At 43.3% G+C, this 14,877-nt stretch overlaps 1 protein-coding gene across 3 annotated transcripts in view; it reads right to left on the bottom strand.

Annotated features, from left to right (window-relative positions):
* Window positions 1–14,877, bottom strand: part of PDCD1LG2 (programmed cell death 1 ligand 2) — a 70,423-nt gene that overhangs the window by 14,105 nt on the left and 41,441 nt on the right. For all 3 annotated transcript variants that reach the window (XR_011531459.1, XM_008525238.2, XM_008525236.2), the window contains 3 exons: window positions 13,975–14,244; window positions 7,554–7,688; window positions 1,570–1,619 (listed from right to left, as the gene is read on the bottom strand). Coding sequence is in view for 2 of the 3 variants with exons in the window: in XM_008525238.2 (XP_008523460.1) it covers window positions 1,570–1,619; window positions 7,554–7,688; window positions 13,975–14,244 (455 nt within the window). In the remaining variant the exon portion in view is untranslated. The remainder of the gene's footprint in view (window positions 1–1,569; window positions 1,620–7,553; window positions 7,689–13,974; window positions 14,245–14,877) is intronic.

Raw genomic sequence — 14,877 nt, 5'->3', positions numbered from 1 at the left:
GCCTATGAGCATATTTTGTTTGGTTTGATATTTGAAATACTTTCAGCCAGCATTTAATAACTAGGACATTTTCTATAAAAATCAGGATTTTCATCTTCTCCTGCACTGTTGGGCTAGTGGTAAGTTGACAGGGAAAATGCTCTCCAATTTGTGGTAGTCCCCACTGCTCCCTATCTGGCTATACTAGGCCCTTTTTACTCATTTCATCAGCTGCCCGGCCCTGGTGGGCATCTGAGTTTACCACCTCTGTTGTCAGGCCTTTCACTATTTCTTCCTTATGCTGAGCAGTTGAAAGAGACACTTATACAAAAGCTCCGAGCCCCTGAAACTCAGACAAGTAGTGGGGCCCCTGCCATGGAAACTCACCTGTAGGCCAAGCAGAACAATTTATAGGAATACAGGATTTTTGTTCCTCAAGAAATGGATGTTTCAATCAGGACTGCCAGTGTTGATCTGAAACTTTCCTGAGTCAAGAAAATCTCGTTGCTCCTTCAGAGAAGCTCAGTGTAACTGGGCTTTGAGTACAGTCCCAAGCTGCATCTGTTCCTTGGTTCTGTGCCCAGGAATGAGTACCCAGTGACAGGACATATTTTCATAAATGGCTTTCAGGGAAGTAGTTAATGCTGGGGAGTTGGAGGGCGCAGGGGTCAATTTCATTCCTTTCAGTCATATTTTGTGCTTATGAGCTGTCATGTCTTACGTATAAGCCAGACGCTGACCCTGGTATTGAAGGTTTTCTAAGATTGTTTTTGTAACTGGTGCCTCTGGAATTTGGAGAAAATATTCAGCAGAATTCTAAAATGAGCAGTTCTGACGACTATGAGCAGCTGATACAAACTTATTCGGAAATTTCTGTGATTTGCCTATCATCATTTCGGTGAACTGATGAACTCATGCGTCATACTAAGTGATTCCTAGATTACAAAAGATAAAGTAGCTTTCTCAAGAAAACTAGAAATACCCATTTTACAACGTGACCCAGGCCTGTCAGTCCCCAACACACCACTTCCCCAGGGTATAAGCTTTTCATCCAACCAGACTGAATGATTTCAGCAACCCCACTTCTCCTGAACTCCAGATCACATGGTTTCTCTTCCACAAATCCCGGCTCTAAGCCCGTCAGTCTCACGAAGAGAATTCTATTCCCCCAGCATTACCCTGGACCCACAGCCCCCAACAATGTGCTGAATTGTTGCAAAAACATCAGATGTGATTGCATCACAGTTGACTATCTTCCCTTTGCTGTTAAATTTTAACTATGTTTCTAAGTATGTGAGCCCAGATGTCCTGTGCAGCCCTCCCTAGGAGTGCTTAGAAATATGGACAGATCAAAGGCAACATAATTGTTCTGCGGCTGGAGAGCAGATGTCATCTTTGTTCTCCAAGAAAGGTGTGGAACAACGCAGGGTTTCAAGAATAGCTAGCTGAAATGCCCCTGAACAGGAAGATTCTGAAGAGGCCTAAACTATTCAGTTGCCCTTTGTGCATTTCTAGAACAATGGCTATCTCTTAATTCAAGCTGGGAGAGAAAGAGAGGTGAAAAAGAAAACAAAAATCGTGACTACTCACAGCTCTGTTCGCTTCCTTCCTTATTGTGGTGACAGATCTTTTTGTTGTGTCTGAAAAAGAAAAATCCCAGTGATTGAATAAGATTAATGAGAAAATAGTTCTTTTTATAGGCTAAAAGATGGCAGAACAAAAAGTAAATCCAAATAAATCCACGTGTAGAGTTCAAATGTCCACCATGGCTTGAGACCTCAGATTGAATAAATACGTAATGTAAAACTGAACCTTTAGGCAAAAATTGTGAACAAAGAAGGTCCCCACTTCCCATTCCTTTGTCTGACCCTGGCCCCCAGGCACTCAGAGGCTGAGGGACTGCTAATTTGGGTATTCAGCCCAAGAAATGTCTAGCTCTAGAATTCTCTCTTTAATTCTGCTTTAGTCTTTATTGCCACTTCTTTCCTGTCTGCCCTACACAGAACAAAAGGTCTGATCAATTAATTTACTCTAAAGTGTAAATGACTGATACTGGTTTAAAGTAACTCAGTGGGGCAGAAGCACAGGTTCACATAATGGATTGCTGCTTGCTGCTATTTCCCTGGTTTCATCTCTTTCTCAACCCTTGATTTCACATGTTCCCTCCCACTCTGATTTTCTTCCAGGACTTGGTGCCCCTCTCCTGCAGTTGACTGGGTTCCTGAACTGAGTCCATCCCTAATTCTGCTTTTGCTCTTTACTTCAGATTTTTAATAACTCCCTCTTGACCATCCTAACCTTGGACTGGACTTTGAGGGCCTCTATTCAGCATTGCAATCTCTTCCAAGAGGGTGTGCATTTGAAAGGAGTCCAATGGTTAATGCATAGAAATTGCCCTTGAGGGGCTGGCCTAGAGGCCTAGTGGTTAAGTTCACAGGCTCCGCTTTGGTGGCCCAGGGTTTTGCCAGTTCAGATCCTGGGGTGCAGATATGGCACCGTTCATCAGGCCATGCTGAGGTGGCATCCCACATAGCACAGCCAGAGGGACTCACAACTAGAATATACAACTATGTACCAGGGGGCTTTGGAGAGAAGAAGAAGAATGAAAAATTATTGACAACAGATGTTAGCTCAGGTGCCAATCTTTAAAAAGAAAAAAGAAAGAAACTGCCCTTGAATGTTGGAGTTTCAGAGAAGCCGTCTCTAATGCCTGAGGTCAGTGCTGCCATTCTCTGTGGTTCTTATGCAACTATAAGCCAGCATCTTTGGCCTTTGGTTTGAATCCCTATGAAGTCCTGGCTCGGTCTTTTAGGGCAGCGCCAGTCAAAGTGTGGTCCACAGGCTGGTGGTGGTGGTGGTGGACTGTTTTCTACCAGTCCATGATGAGATGAGTACAGAAATCGAGTGTCAAAATTTAGAAACTTTTATAGTAATTCTTTTACTATGTTATGTTTTTTTCTGATCATATTTATTGAAATGTCATATTATATTTGTTGAATCCAATAAAAATGGGCTTATTGTTTTATGTCTTTGTTCTTTCCATTTAATTTTCTAGTAATTCATTTTTGGTAAATATGTATTACAAAAGCATCAAGCCCAGGGGCTGGCCATGTGACCGAGAGGTTAAGTTCACTCACCCTGCTTTGGGGGCGCGGGGTTTCACAGGTTTGGATCCTGGCCGTGGAAATGCCACCTCTCATCAGGCCATGCTGAGGTGGCATGCCACATAGCACAACCAGAAGGACGTACAACTAGAATATACAACTATGTACTGGGGGGCTTTGGGGAGAGAAAGAAGAAAAAAAAAAGATTGGCAACAGATGTTATCTCAGGTGCCAATCTTTAAAAAAAAATTTCTTTTAAAAAGCATTGATCCTAACATATTAGAAATTTTAAAAAGCCAAAAATGTTCTTCACTATAGAGAGTTTGAGAAATACTGTTCTTAAGATCTGGAGACCTGTTCCAGAGATCTTGTCTCTACAGCTGTAGATTGTATTCTTGGCTTTGCCATCAGGCCAGCAGGTCAACGAACAAGTCACTCAATTCTTTTAGGTTGAGACTCTCTCTCCATTGCCCGAAGATAATACAGTCAGATTGAGCCATTTTTTGTTAAGCACTTTTGCAACACAAAGGCCACAAGTTTTGGAGTCAGACAGACCTGTGTTCAACCCCAGCTATACGACTGTAGGAATATTTTCCGAGTTTCAGTGTCTTCATCTGCAAAGTAGACACTACTCCTAACCTCAAGCAGTTTTTGTGAAATTAACTGAAAAGAAGTTTGTAAAGGTCTAGCACAGTGCTGCCCAGTAGAACTTTTGGCAAAGATGGAAATATTATATATCTGCTCTGTCCAATGCAGTAGCCATTAGCCCCATGTGGCAATTGAGCTCTTACAATGTATGAGCACTTAAAATGTGACAAAGGAATTGAATTTTTATTTAATTTAAATTTAAATAACCACAGACGGCTACTATATTGTACAGAGCAGGCTAGCATACATACCTGCATATAGCATGTTCAATGTTTAAAATTTCATTGAACATCTGTATATGCCAGGTGATGTTTTGGACACTGGACATATATTGGTGAGTAAGAGAAACAGTCCCTGCACCCATGAAATTTAAAGCCTAGCAGATGAAGCAGAATTTGACATTATTTTTGCAATAGCAGTTGCCAACTTCTTCTCTGGAATCCAGTAAGTCACACTGGAGGCCTGAACTGTTGGGTGGTTTCTCCTAGGTGGAGATGGTAAACAGAGCCTTTTATGGATGGACAACAGCTGCCCTCCAATCCAGCTTGGTGTGCAGAGCTGGTTGCTGAGGCATAGGTAGATAAATCTGTTTAGGAACCAAGGGGGCTTCTGGACAGAAAGGGCCTCAGACTGCTACCTCTTTACTCGACTCTCTCCTATGGACTGAGAAGTTCAGGGTAGCAATGCCCCTAAGACGGACTCAAGAGAGGGAAGTTAGAACTGGTGTCCCAGGCTCAACATGAAGGCTGAGAGCAGAAGAAGGTGGCCGGGCACAGCTGTGATTAAGGCAGGAAGCCCCTCCTGCCTCCTCAGCCTCATCAGCCCATGAGGGTCTTGCTTTGGGTGCAATGGCAGAACATGTGAGGGGAGCCAGAAGAGTTGTCCTCTTGCGTCACTCTGATCTGTGTGGGAGTTTGGACCAGCAAGGGTACCTTTGTATTGTGAATGGAAACACCGAGAGGGAACAGAGATGTTGCATGGCAGGAGTAGAAACAGCAGCTCCTCAAAACCAGGGTGTTCTGGTGAACTGACCCAGCTCCCCAGTAGCCTTTCTGCTTGTTTGGAAGCAGCCTGGCCCTGTGGGCTGAGTAAGCCTTTCAAGAGCTTGTGGGAGGTGGGGAAGTACATGCTGCAAGAGGGAGATGTTGGACTTTTTCTTAAATCTTTTTTTCCTCCTCAAAGCTCCAGTGCTTGGTTGTATATCCTAGTAGTAAGTTGTCCTAGTTCTTTTATGTGAGCTGCTACCACATCATGGCAACTGACAGATGGGTGGTGTGGTTCCACGACCAGGAAGCAAACCCAGGCCACTGAAGCAGTGAGTGCCAAACTTTAACCATTGGGCCATCAGGGCTGCCTCTGGACTCCTTGCTAAGATAAGCAGATGGGTGCTTGAGGAATTAGTTGGAAAATTAAAGGGATGCAATTACATTTTTTAGTCCAATCTATTGAAACAGGTCCTAGATATGTAACTGTGTGCTGAGTGTATTGAAAGGAAAAGTAGGTGCTGCGAAGCATCTGACGAGGGGATTTAATGTAATGGGTGTGGTCAAGGTGTAGAATCAGGGGAAGCTTGTGAAGTGACAGCTCAGGTGAGATTTAAAGGATGACTCCAACTCATGTGGACTTGGAAAAGAAAGTATTTTAAGAAGCATGAATACTACATGAGAAAAGTCAGAATTGAAAGAGTGGAATGCCTCTGAGGACTAGAAAATCCTGTATGACTAGAGCTTAGAGAACAAGGGTGATGGTGATGCAGTGTAAAGCCAGAGACGTGAGTCACATCATCCAGGGCTGTTTGGGACTTCATCCAATGAGCAGCGGGAAGCCATGGAAGAGATCTGAAGAGAGGAGACATGGCAGATTTGAGAATTTAAAAGCCTGTTCTGGCTAGAAGTGAAAATAAACCATACTGGGGGAGGCAGGAGTGGATGCAGAGAGATGAGTTAGGAGAGTTCTGCTCTGGTCCAGGTTGAACCACAGTAGTGACAGTGAGGTTGGGTCAATAAGCTGTAAAATGTTAGTTCTATTTCACTTCATATTTCACAGATAGGAAAACTCTCTCAAAGAAGTTAGGTGATTTGTACAAGATTATAGAGCCAATAAATGGCAGCACCTGGTCCAGACCTAGCCTCTAACCCTGGTTTAAAATTCTATTCACAGTACTAGCAGTTCTCAACCTTTTTATCTGACATGTGAGTTTGTGCACATTGCAGATGCATTTCCACGTGTGTATCCATGTATCTCCCGTGTAAGAAAGCAGATCCCGAAGCTTGTGAGTTAGAGACAGGGGTTATTATATAGGCAACCATGACTTCACTCTGGTTCATTAAAAAGAAAAAATAAATCACTTGCAAATTTATTCACTTAATTCTTATCAGTAATAAATCCCTCCCACCGCAGTTGGTACCTGAACCTTGCACCCAGCTTGGAGCTGCTGCTATCATCACTCACTCCTGGGATTGGGATGAGGGGAGGATTTTCTTCTGCTCTACCTTTGAGTGTGACTCCATTTCATTGTCTTAAAGAGAGTAGGGACCAAAGACTCTGCTGCTCATTTCTGAGGTGACTAATGAGTTCTCAGGCCCCAGGCCTAGAACCTTGATAGAAAGCTGTTTCTGAGAGGTATTTGTGAGGGAGGTAAAAGAAGAAGGGCGGAGGAAAAAGTTCTAATGGACTGCACCTGCCATGACTCTCCGAGGTCACAGGCTTGCACAACTGACTCTGTTTAGTCAAAGTTCTGTCAGACGGGACCCTGCAGTTCCTCCTTTATGGTGAGGCACGCCTCCCCTCCGCTTCTATTGTTTCTCTCTCTCTTTCTTTTTCTTCCTTTCTTCTTCCTCCTTTCTCCCTTTCCTCCTTCCTCCTCAACTTCCCTCTTTCTTTTGACAACAGTTCCTTGGATTCTGCAGTACAGGTTTTGTGGTTAGCCCCCAAGCTAACGCGTACATAAGGCAATGGACGAATAGAGTATTGCAATGTTTCATGGCAGATGAGAATACAGATGTTAGACTATAAATGTACACTTAAAAGTCCCTCAATCCTCAAATTGTGACCACTCCAAATTCCTACTGAATTATTCCCAGATGTCATTTCCTTTTCTATAGACAAGGCTGTGTATTCATCTTGGGAGGAGCTCCTTGGGTGCCGACAAAGGGACAGTTTAGGAAAGCACCAGACAGACCTGCAGATATTCTGGCCAGGGCTCAAAGGCTGCAGGTAAGCTCTGTCCCAGCGGGCACAATAGAACAGGAGTGGGTTGGTGAAGATACAAGCTAAGGAGGGACTCTGGGGGAGCTGCTGAAAGACCTCAGGGCACCACCAAACAGGTGCTTTCCCCACCCCCAATGGCCTCGCACACTTTTCTCTTTTCCTTACCCAACCAGGGGATTCAGATTCCTAGGCAGAAAGGGGTGCTTAACCCAGATCACACTTAGAATGGGGAAAGGAGGAATGAGAACTGAAGGAAACCTCAGGAAGGATCCTGCATCCTCCAACCAGCGAACTCTGACATAGCCGTCAGAGGTGCCAAAACAACACCTATCTCATAAGGCTGATGACACTTCTCAGCTCACAGAACAAAGCAAACTATTTCAGCCACAGGAACAAAACATTCCTTTTAAAATATTCAATGTAAAGATTTCAGTTCACTGAAGACTAGAGCCATTTTCTTCCAGGGAAAAATCATCTGGACAAGCCCAACGCAATTAGTAAGCCCTGCGTGGACTTAGTGTGAAACTGGGAAACTGTAGGCCCATGGGGTGAAGCATAACCTCACATGGACACACTCAGTCCATTTGGTTACCAAGAATAAAATTCACTTACCTTTTCTAGAATAAAGCTTTTGACAGAGCCGTTTTCTTAAGACTATCATTGTAGCTATGAACATTAAAGCAATGATGAAGGAGGGGATTAAAACATGAAGCAGCGAAGCTGGAGGGATCTTGGGTTCCATCTCACCTGGTGAAAGAAAAGCACCAGAATCCCATTACATGGTGGCCTAGAGGTAAACCAACAAGGTGGCCAGCTGAGTGAGTTATAACCAATATGGCCAACTAGCATAGAGCATTTACTCCATGCCAAGTACTGTTCTATGTGTGCTGCATGTATTAGCTCATTTAACTACCCTATGAGGCAGGCTCTGCCATGACCCTTATTTTGCTGGTGAGAAAGTGAGGCCCAGAGAGCCTCGGAAACTTTCCCAAAGTTATACAGTAAGTGACAGAGCTGAGATGTAACCCAGGTTGTCTGGTTCCAGATTCCATGTCTTTCATCATTCTGATACATCTATAATATTATATCTATCTATCTATCTGTCTATTCATCTATCTATCTATCTATCACCATCATCATCATCATCTCTCTCTCTTTCCAGTAGGAGAGTCCCTCGGCCCCAAAATGTCCATCTCCTCCACTGTCAAGCACTCATAGTGCTTAGACTCTATACCATTAGTTATTCAATTTCAAAGATAAACAGGATCCTTTTGAAAAAATAGAAAATCACAGGTAGTGTTAAAATACAAAATCTAGTCATTCATACCTTAGTGTGAATTATTACCACTATCCCTTTTCCTTGTCTCAGCTAATCAAGGTCCTGGCCCTGAGGAAAAGATGAGTTTAGTAGAGAAGTGGATGAGATGAGTAATTTTGGAGCCTGGGGAAAACCTTGTAAAGGAGAGCTCTGGGTATCTACAGGTTAGAGGGCTCAGACTGACAAAGGGCAAGGCTGGAGGGGGGTTCACTAGGGAGATAGATGCAAAGAACCTGGGTCACTGAATGACTTCATGGAGTATAGCTACTTATATGCTCTAAATCACCTTATATCTCTGAATATTACATGAGAGAGAAGTATACATCTGTCTTGTTTGAGTTGTATTTTGAGGCCTCTGTCGTGGCAGCTTAGCCTATATCCTAATATGTATTCTTCTAAAGTATTTTATAATAATTGCATGCTACTTAGCAATGATATGACGATGCAATGGAAAACTATTTGTTTTATTCTTACCTACGGTACCAGGCACTCACAAGAAGCCATGCCTCTTCCTAGAGGTGCCATATCTCCCCCCCATTTTCACCCTCTCTGAGTGCAAAGACTGTAAAAGCATATTTCATTTAATCCTCATAATAACCCTATAAGGCATCTACCATTATTTACCCTCATTCTTCAAATGAGAGACTGAGTTCTAGAGTGGCTCAATCATATGTTCACATTCTCAGCCAGTAGGTAGAAGAAAGACGATTTGAAATTCAAGTCCTTCTGACTTCAGAGCCCATGCTCTTGACCACTGCCAGAGAGTCACCTCCAGGTCTGCTGGGAGGGCTTCTCTGCCAACCCCACAAGGATCTTGGTATAGTTATTTCCTGTGCTCCAGTTCCATTACATTTCCTAATGAAAGAGCAACAACTGGCTGAGTAGGAGAAACCCTATTTCGAAAGGAAAATAGTCTCACTGCACCTTAATTTCTGATTGAAAGTTAGGATGTTCAGTCATCCATTCTGGAGCATCTCCCACCCCCAGACTCTCATTGCCGTATTTGTTTTATTCGTGGACTTCTGGAGAAGCTTGTGTTGGGTCACAGAAGTCAGCAGTGAGCAGCTCAATTTATGAGAATGAGCAGAAAGGCGAAAGTCATAGACAATTAAAAAATGTCTTTGAGAAATAGGAACAAGGAAACCATGGGAGGATTTGTGACTTTGGTTATTTTGTTGCTGATATTTGTATCACAAGCTAGGGGATCATTTGACTGCTCTGATCTGGCTGTCCACTGTGTCTGGCGGCTGGGATGATGGGACTGGATCATCCAAGACGTGGTCTCCAACCCATTAATCTGACACTTATTGAGCACTTGCTATGTGCAGAACACTCCACTTTTGCTTTAGTCTGGGTATAAAGAAGACTCATGTGAACAATTAAAATACACAGAAAATGAAATAGCAATGAAAGAGAAAAGACAAGCACAGTCACAGGCAAACAAAGAAATGGTACAGGTAATCAGCCTTTAGGGGCAAGATGAGGGAAAGATCCCTCGTACCCTGGAGTTACCTGAGCTGCCTTGGAGAGAGGGTGGGCTTGGAGCTGGTGAAGAGGGTGCATAATGATATTTTATGTGGAAGAAACTGCCTGAGCAAAGAAGTCATGGAGGTGAGAGAGGTTAAGCAAGTTCAGAGAGTACATGGTGTGGAAGGGGAGCTGACCGGAGTAGAGGATCCACGTCTGGGGATAGTGGGATGAATACAAAGCTGGGAAGGATGGGTAAAACTAGGTTGAGAATGTCTAACTGCACAAAGATTTCTCCAACTCCCTGCCAGATGCATTCATGAGTAATATCCTAGGAGATCCTGAGCTCTGATGCAGATCTCACAGGCCCCTCCCATGACTGTTGACTATTCAGTCAGCTATGTTGGCTCCCAGAGAGAAAGGGGCCACCTTATTTCATTCTTAACTTCTCACAGCCTCAAGTCTTCCAGAAGAATGGTCAGTTGGCCCTTCCACTTTTCTACCACAGAGAAGAAAGCACTAATGTAATCAGTGGTGCAAAGGGTAGATTCTAGTTATTTCCAAATTCACCTTACCCAGGCTCCTATTTCCTTGCAGAGGTCCTTATATAAGTGTCCATCCAAGAAAACCACATTTCATCCAAATTGTTGACCTACACTTAACCAGGCAGGAAATTCCACATAACAAGGACAGTTGAGTAAACAATTTCAGGAAAAAAAAATTTCCCTGAATCTGTTAATATTTGAGCCTCTAAAGCTCTAGTATGAAGTAATTATAGCTCAGTGTTCATAAAGTGACAAGGCTGGTGGTCTTAGCTGTGGTAAAAAGAGTAGTAGCAGGGCCGGTCTAGTGGCACAGCAGTTAAGTGTGCACGTTCTGCTTTGGCAGCCTGGGGTTCGCTGGTTCAGATCCTGGGTGGGGACATGGTACCCCTTATCAAGCCATGCTGTGGTAGGCGTCCCACATATAAAGTAGAGGAAGATGGGCACAGATGTTAGCTCAGGGCCAGCCTTCCTCAGCAAAACGAGGAGGATTGGCAGCAGATGTTAGCTCAGGGCTAATCTTCCTCAAAAAAAAAAAAAGAGAAGTAGAGAATGTTGAAAGGCCAACTTGCTTAATTCGCTATTTTCACTCAAAGTTGACCCGAAAAATGATGTGTTTCTAATGTCTTTATTTCTATCAAGATCCTTAGAGTGACTCCTCTCTTTACTTCCTCACTTTATCATAATAATTTAGTTAGAAAACAGCTGGGCTAACTTTAGTGTTGAAATTGGGTAGTGAAGCAAGTTGGGAATTGAGAGATTGGAGATGACATAGCAACTGGCTACCTCTGAAAACTATATCAGGAGGATTTTTTTTCCCAGAAGAAAATATTCAGAAATTAATGATGAGGTGGGCATTGAGTCACTTCAAAATTCTCATTCTGGTCTATGGATTGGTGCCAGTCCATGACAAAATTTACTTTAATCTGAGATAGAGCAGATATCTCTGATGTCCCAACTCATATCCTGTCTATCCCACCCATAGTTTCAGCCATGGCTGAATGTGGCTGAATGATGGATGGTTCTCTGCAGGTTCTGATCCACTTCCCCTAACAATCTTTCCTCAACTGTGTGCTGTTTCTGTGCCAGAGCTCTCCCAGTGCTGAAGGACAGTCCTTCTTCCAGTGACCCACCCGTAGAATTTTTGCTTCTCATCTCCACAAATTTAGGCTCTTCTGGATTAAAGATCCAGCTTCCTTGTAGCAAAGCTTCTGCCAAGGGTTGCTGTACCCAGGCATATGTTCTATGACATCTAAAGTTACAGCCACTGCCTAGTCAGCTTGAGCTCTACTCACTGGCAGACCAGCAGGCAAAGAAAAGAAAAGAAAAGAATTATTGTACTGGTGGAGTAATCAATCTTGATTACTATGAAGAACATGAATGCCGCTACATAATGGAGGAAAGGAAGACTATGCCTGGAACTCAGGGATCCACGGATTCTCTGGTTCTTGTTACTTCCGTGCCCAGTAGTCACAATGGACAATTGCAGGAACCTCAGTCTGTTAAGGGCAATGCAACTAAGGGTTCAGATCTCTCAGAGCTGAAAGTCTGAGTCACTTTCTACCCCCCAGGCAAAGAAACTATTCCATCTGAAGTGCTGAGTGAGGGAAATCTAATGTATGGGGGATGAGAAAGATGACAGATACCAATTATGGCTTGGGATCAGTTGCAGCAACAGGAACTGTAGCTTGTTCCACGAACTCTTGTATATGAAACCTTTTGCAGAGATTGTGGCTGTTCCTGGCCAGAAGGCTCAGCGACAGTGGACGTAATGTAGGGCAGGAGTGGGCTTGAGCAGTGTGAATGACAGATTTTGTAGTCCTGCCTCACTTCCTCTCAGCTTCACCTCTGATTTCAGCCACAGGCTGAGTAGAATTCAGTTAAACAGGCTTCAGTCACTTCATGGTTAGTGATTCTCCTCAAGTGGATCCTTTGCTTTCTGCCCTGGGATGACTCTGATGCTACAGATGCTGTGGGGACCTAATTCAGCCCACAAGTATTCATAGCTCACAGAGGAAGGGAGTTCGTACTCCTAGAGACAACTGTCAACCACAGGGGGTGAAAGCAGATGGATTAGTCCTCCAAGCTAGAGTTCTTTGAGTAAACATCTTAGGCGGCCATCTGGACACTTCTCAGGTGATCCTTGAGTATCTGAGCTCTGGTTACCCACACCAACAAGTGATAATGCAACATTGTATTTGCTTTTCCTACTTTCCTGTCTTAATATCCTAAACCTCTCACTTCTGCTCACTGGGGTCACCACCTAAATATCTGCATGCTGCACAAGTCCTTATTGTAGGCTCTGTTTTGTCTAAGACCAAGGACAAAAGGTGAAATATAGTGACGATAGTGAATTTTCTATAAAGTCAAATTTAATCAGTACTAGGGACTGTCCTTTATTTTGAGATTATATCCTTCATTGGTATCGTAGCAGAATAATGGTTCCCCTCAAAAAGATGTCCACATTCTAATCCTGGAGCATGAGAGTGTGTTTCCCTGCATGGCAAAAGGATTTTGCAGATGTGAATATATTAAGGCCCTTGAAATGGGAAAATTACCCTGAATTATCGGGTTGAGGTAGGAGGGAGGCATCTGACGTACTCACAACGGTCTTCAAAAGGTGGAAGAGGAAGGCAGGAAAGTTAAAGACAGAGATGGGATGATAGAAGCAGAGGTCTGAGTAATGCAATCACTGGCTTTAAAGTGGAGGAAGGCGCCATGAGCAAAGGGATGCAGGGGGCCTCTAGAAGCTGAAAAAAACAAGAAAATAAATGTTATCTTAGAGCCTCTGCAATCCTGTTGACATCTTGATTTGAGCCCAGTGAAGCCCATTTCAGCCTTCTGATCTCCAGAAGTGTAAGCTAATAAATTTGTGTTGTCTTAAGCTCATGAAGTTTGAGGTAATTTGTTACAGGAGCAATAGGAAACATATGTGCTTGGTGATAAAATGACCTGTCTCTTATGAAATAATTGTGATACTAGATGTTAGTTACTCTTATTTAGCAAATAAATGTTCTTACTTGGCAAATAAAAAAATTGTCAGACTCCCAAAATTGTTTGAAATTTTGCTGGTGTATGAAGTTCTAAAGGACGGGATTCAGCATAGCCTGCGAAGGCTCTGAAGGATTTTTGTAGGAGGCCAGTTTTCCTGGAAAATCCCGTAACCACTATTTATCCTGCTAACTCATAGCACTGAATCATCATGATAGGCTTTTGCGCTGCATATTTTCTGTTTCATCTTCAGATCCACTCTCTAAACCTCAACACTGTTCTGAGCTCTGAGAGCTCTGAGTCCCTATCAGTGGACTCCTTTGTTCTCTGATTTCCAGTTCAATCAATGGGAGGCACCAGCAGGAGACTGGAGGGTAGGAAGAGAACTAGGTTGGGTTAGTCACTCCCTAGGCTTCCGCCCTTTGTTGTTGCCACAGGTGGCAGCATCCCCCTACGGCAGGCCATAGCTCCTGTCAAGTGGTGCTTTCTCTACGGCTCCCTTCTCCAGGTTCCAGTAACCTCTCCAACAGTGGTAACTGCTCCCCCACTGGTGAAGGCCTAAGGTCCAGCACTATCCTTAGTTTTTCTAAATCCTGATCACACCTTCATAAACATTCCCTTTATTACACTCTCCTCAAATTACTCATTCTGAGTGTGCCATCTATTCGTTGTCTGAACCCTGACTGATAGAGCTGGAAGGGCAGGTAGCTCTTACCTTGAGGGTCAACGATGGCTGAAGTAAGTTCCTTCACATGAGCATTCCAGAACTCACAGCTGAAGTTTCTGCCAGGGTGTGGCTTTAGGCGCAGAACGCTGATAACCTGGTAGAGTCCTTCAGAGGTCTTGGTGTGGCTGGTATTGGCAGGAACACTGACATTTGGCCAGAACACTTCTGCCAGGGGATAACCTTCAGCCTGGCAAGTGATCTCTACCTCATCTGTCCCTGGGACCTTAAGGACATGAGTGTTTATTTTCTTGTAGGAAGCTGAAAAATAGAAGAAGAAAAAGAAACATGTCTTTCTTTTCTGATTCTTATAGAGCTCTGTACTCAATGCCATGTGAAATGAATACAACTATCATTATCAATGTTAAGTAATAATCGTTTTAACTTTTCAAACATTTCCTTTGTCCTAGATATCATGCCAGTCTACATACATTGAAGTATTTAATTCTTGCAGCACAATAAAAATGGCATTGTTGATATTCCCAATTTTTGTTGGAGGAAACTGAAGCTTGAGTATTTTGCCTACAGTTACAGGACTAATAAGTGGTGGAGCCAATATTTGCACATTGGAAGTTTGATTTCAGATCTCAACAGTGCTCTATGCCACCACACTCTGGGGCTTCCTATCTTACTGTAAATTATCTCACAGTTGGGGACTGAGAGAAGAGAGAGGATGGATAAATAAAATCACTAGATAACCCCCATATCTCACTCTCTTTAGTACTCTTTCTATTACCTTTCTAAGAGAAAATTGGCTTTCCACTCCCCCTTTTCTTCTGTTCTCTTTGAGATTAGCAGGAAAAAAAAAAAAAACCTAGATTCTGCCTATAAATAGTCAAGAATTGGGTATATCGTGTAGTTTTCCTCTCCAACACAGACACGCGCACGCACATA

This window comes from Equus przewalskii, chromosome 22 (genome assembly GCF_037783145.1).
Source record: "Equus przewalskii isolate Varuska chromosome 22, EquPr2, whole genome shotgun sequence".
NCBI lineage: Eukaryota > Metazoa > Chordata > Mammalia > Perissodactyla > Equidae > Equus > Equus przewalskii.
This window is presented reverse-complemented; position numbering and strand designations above follow the sequence as displayed.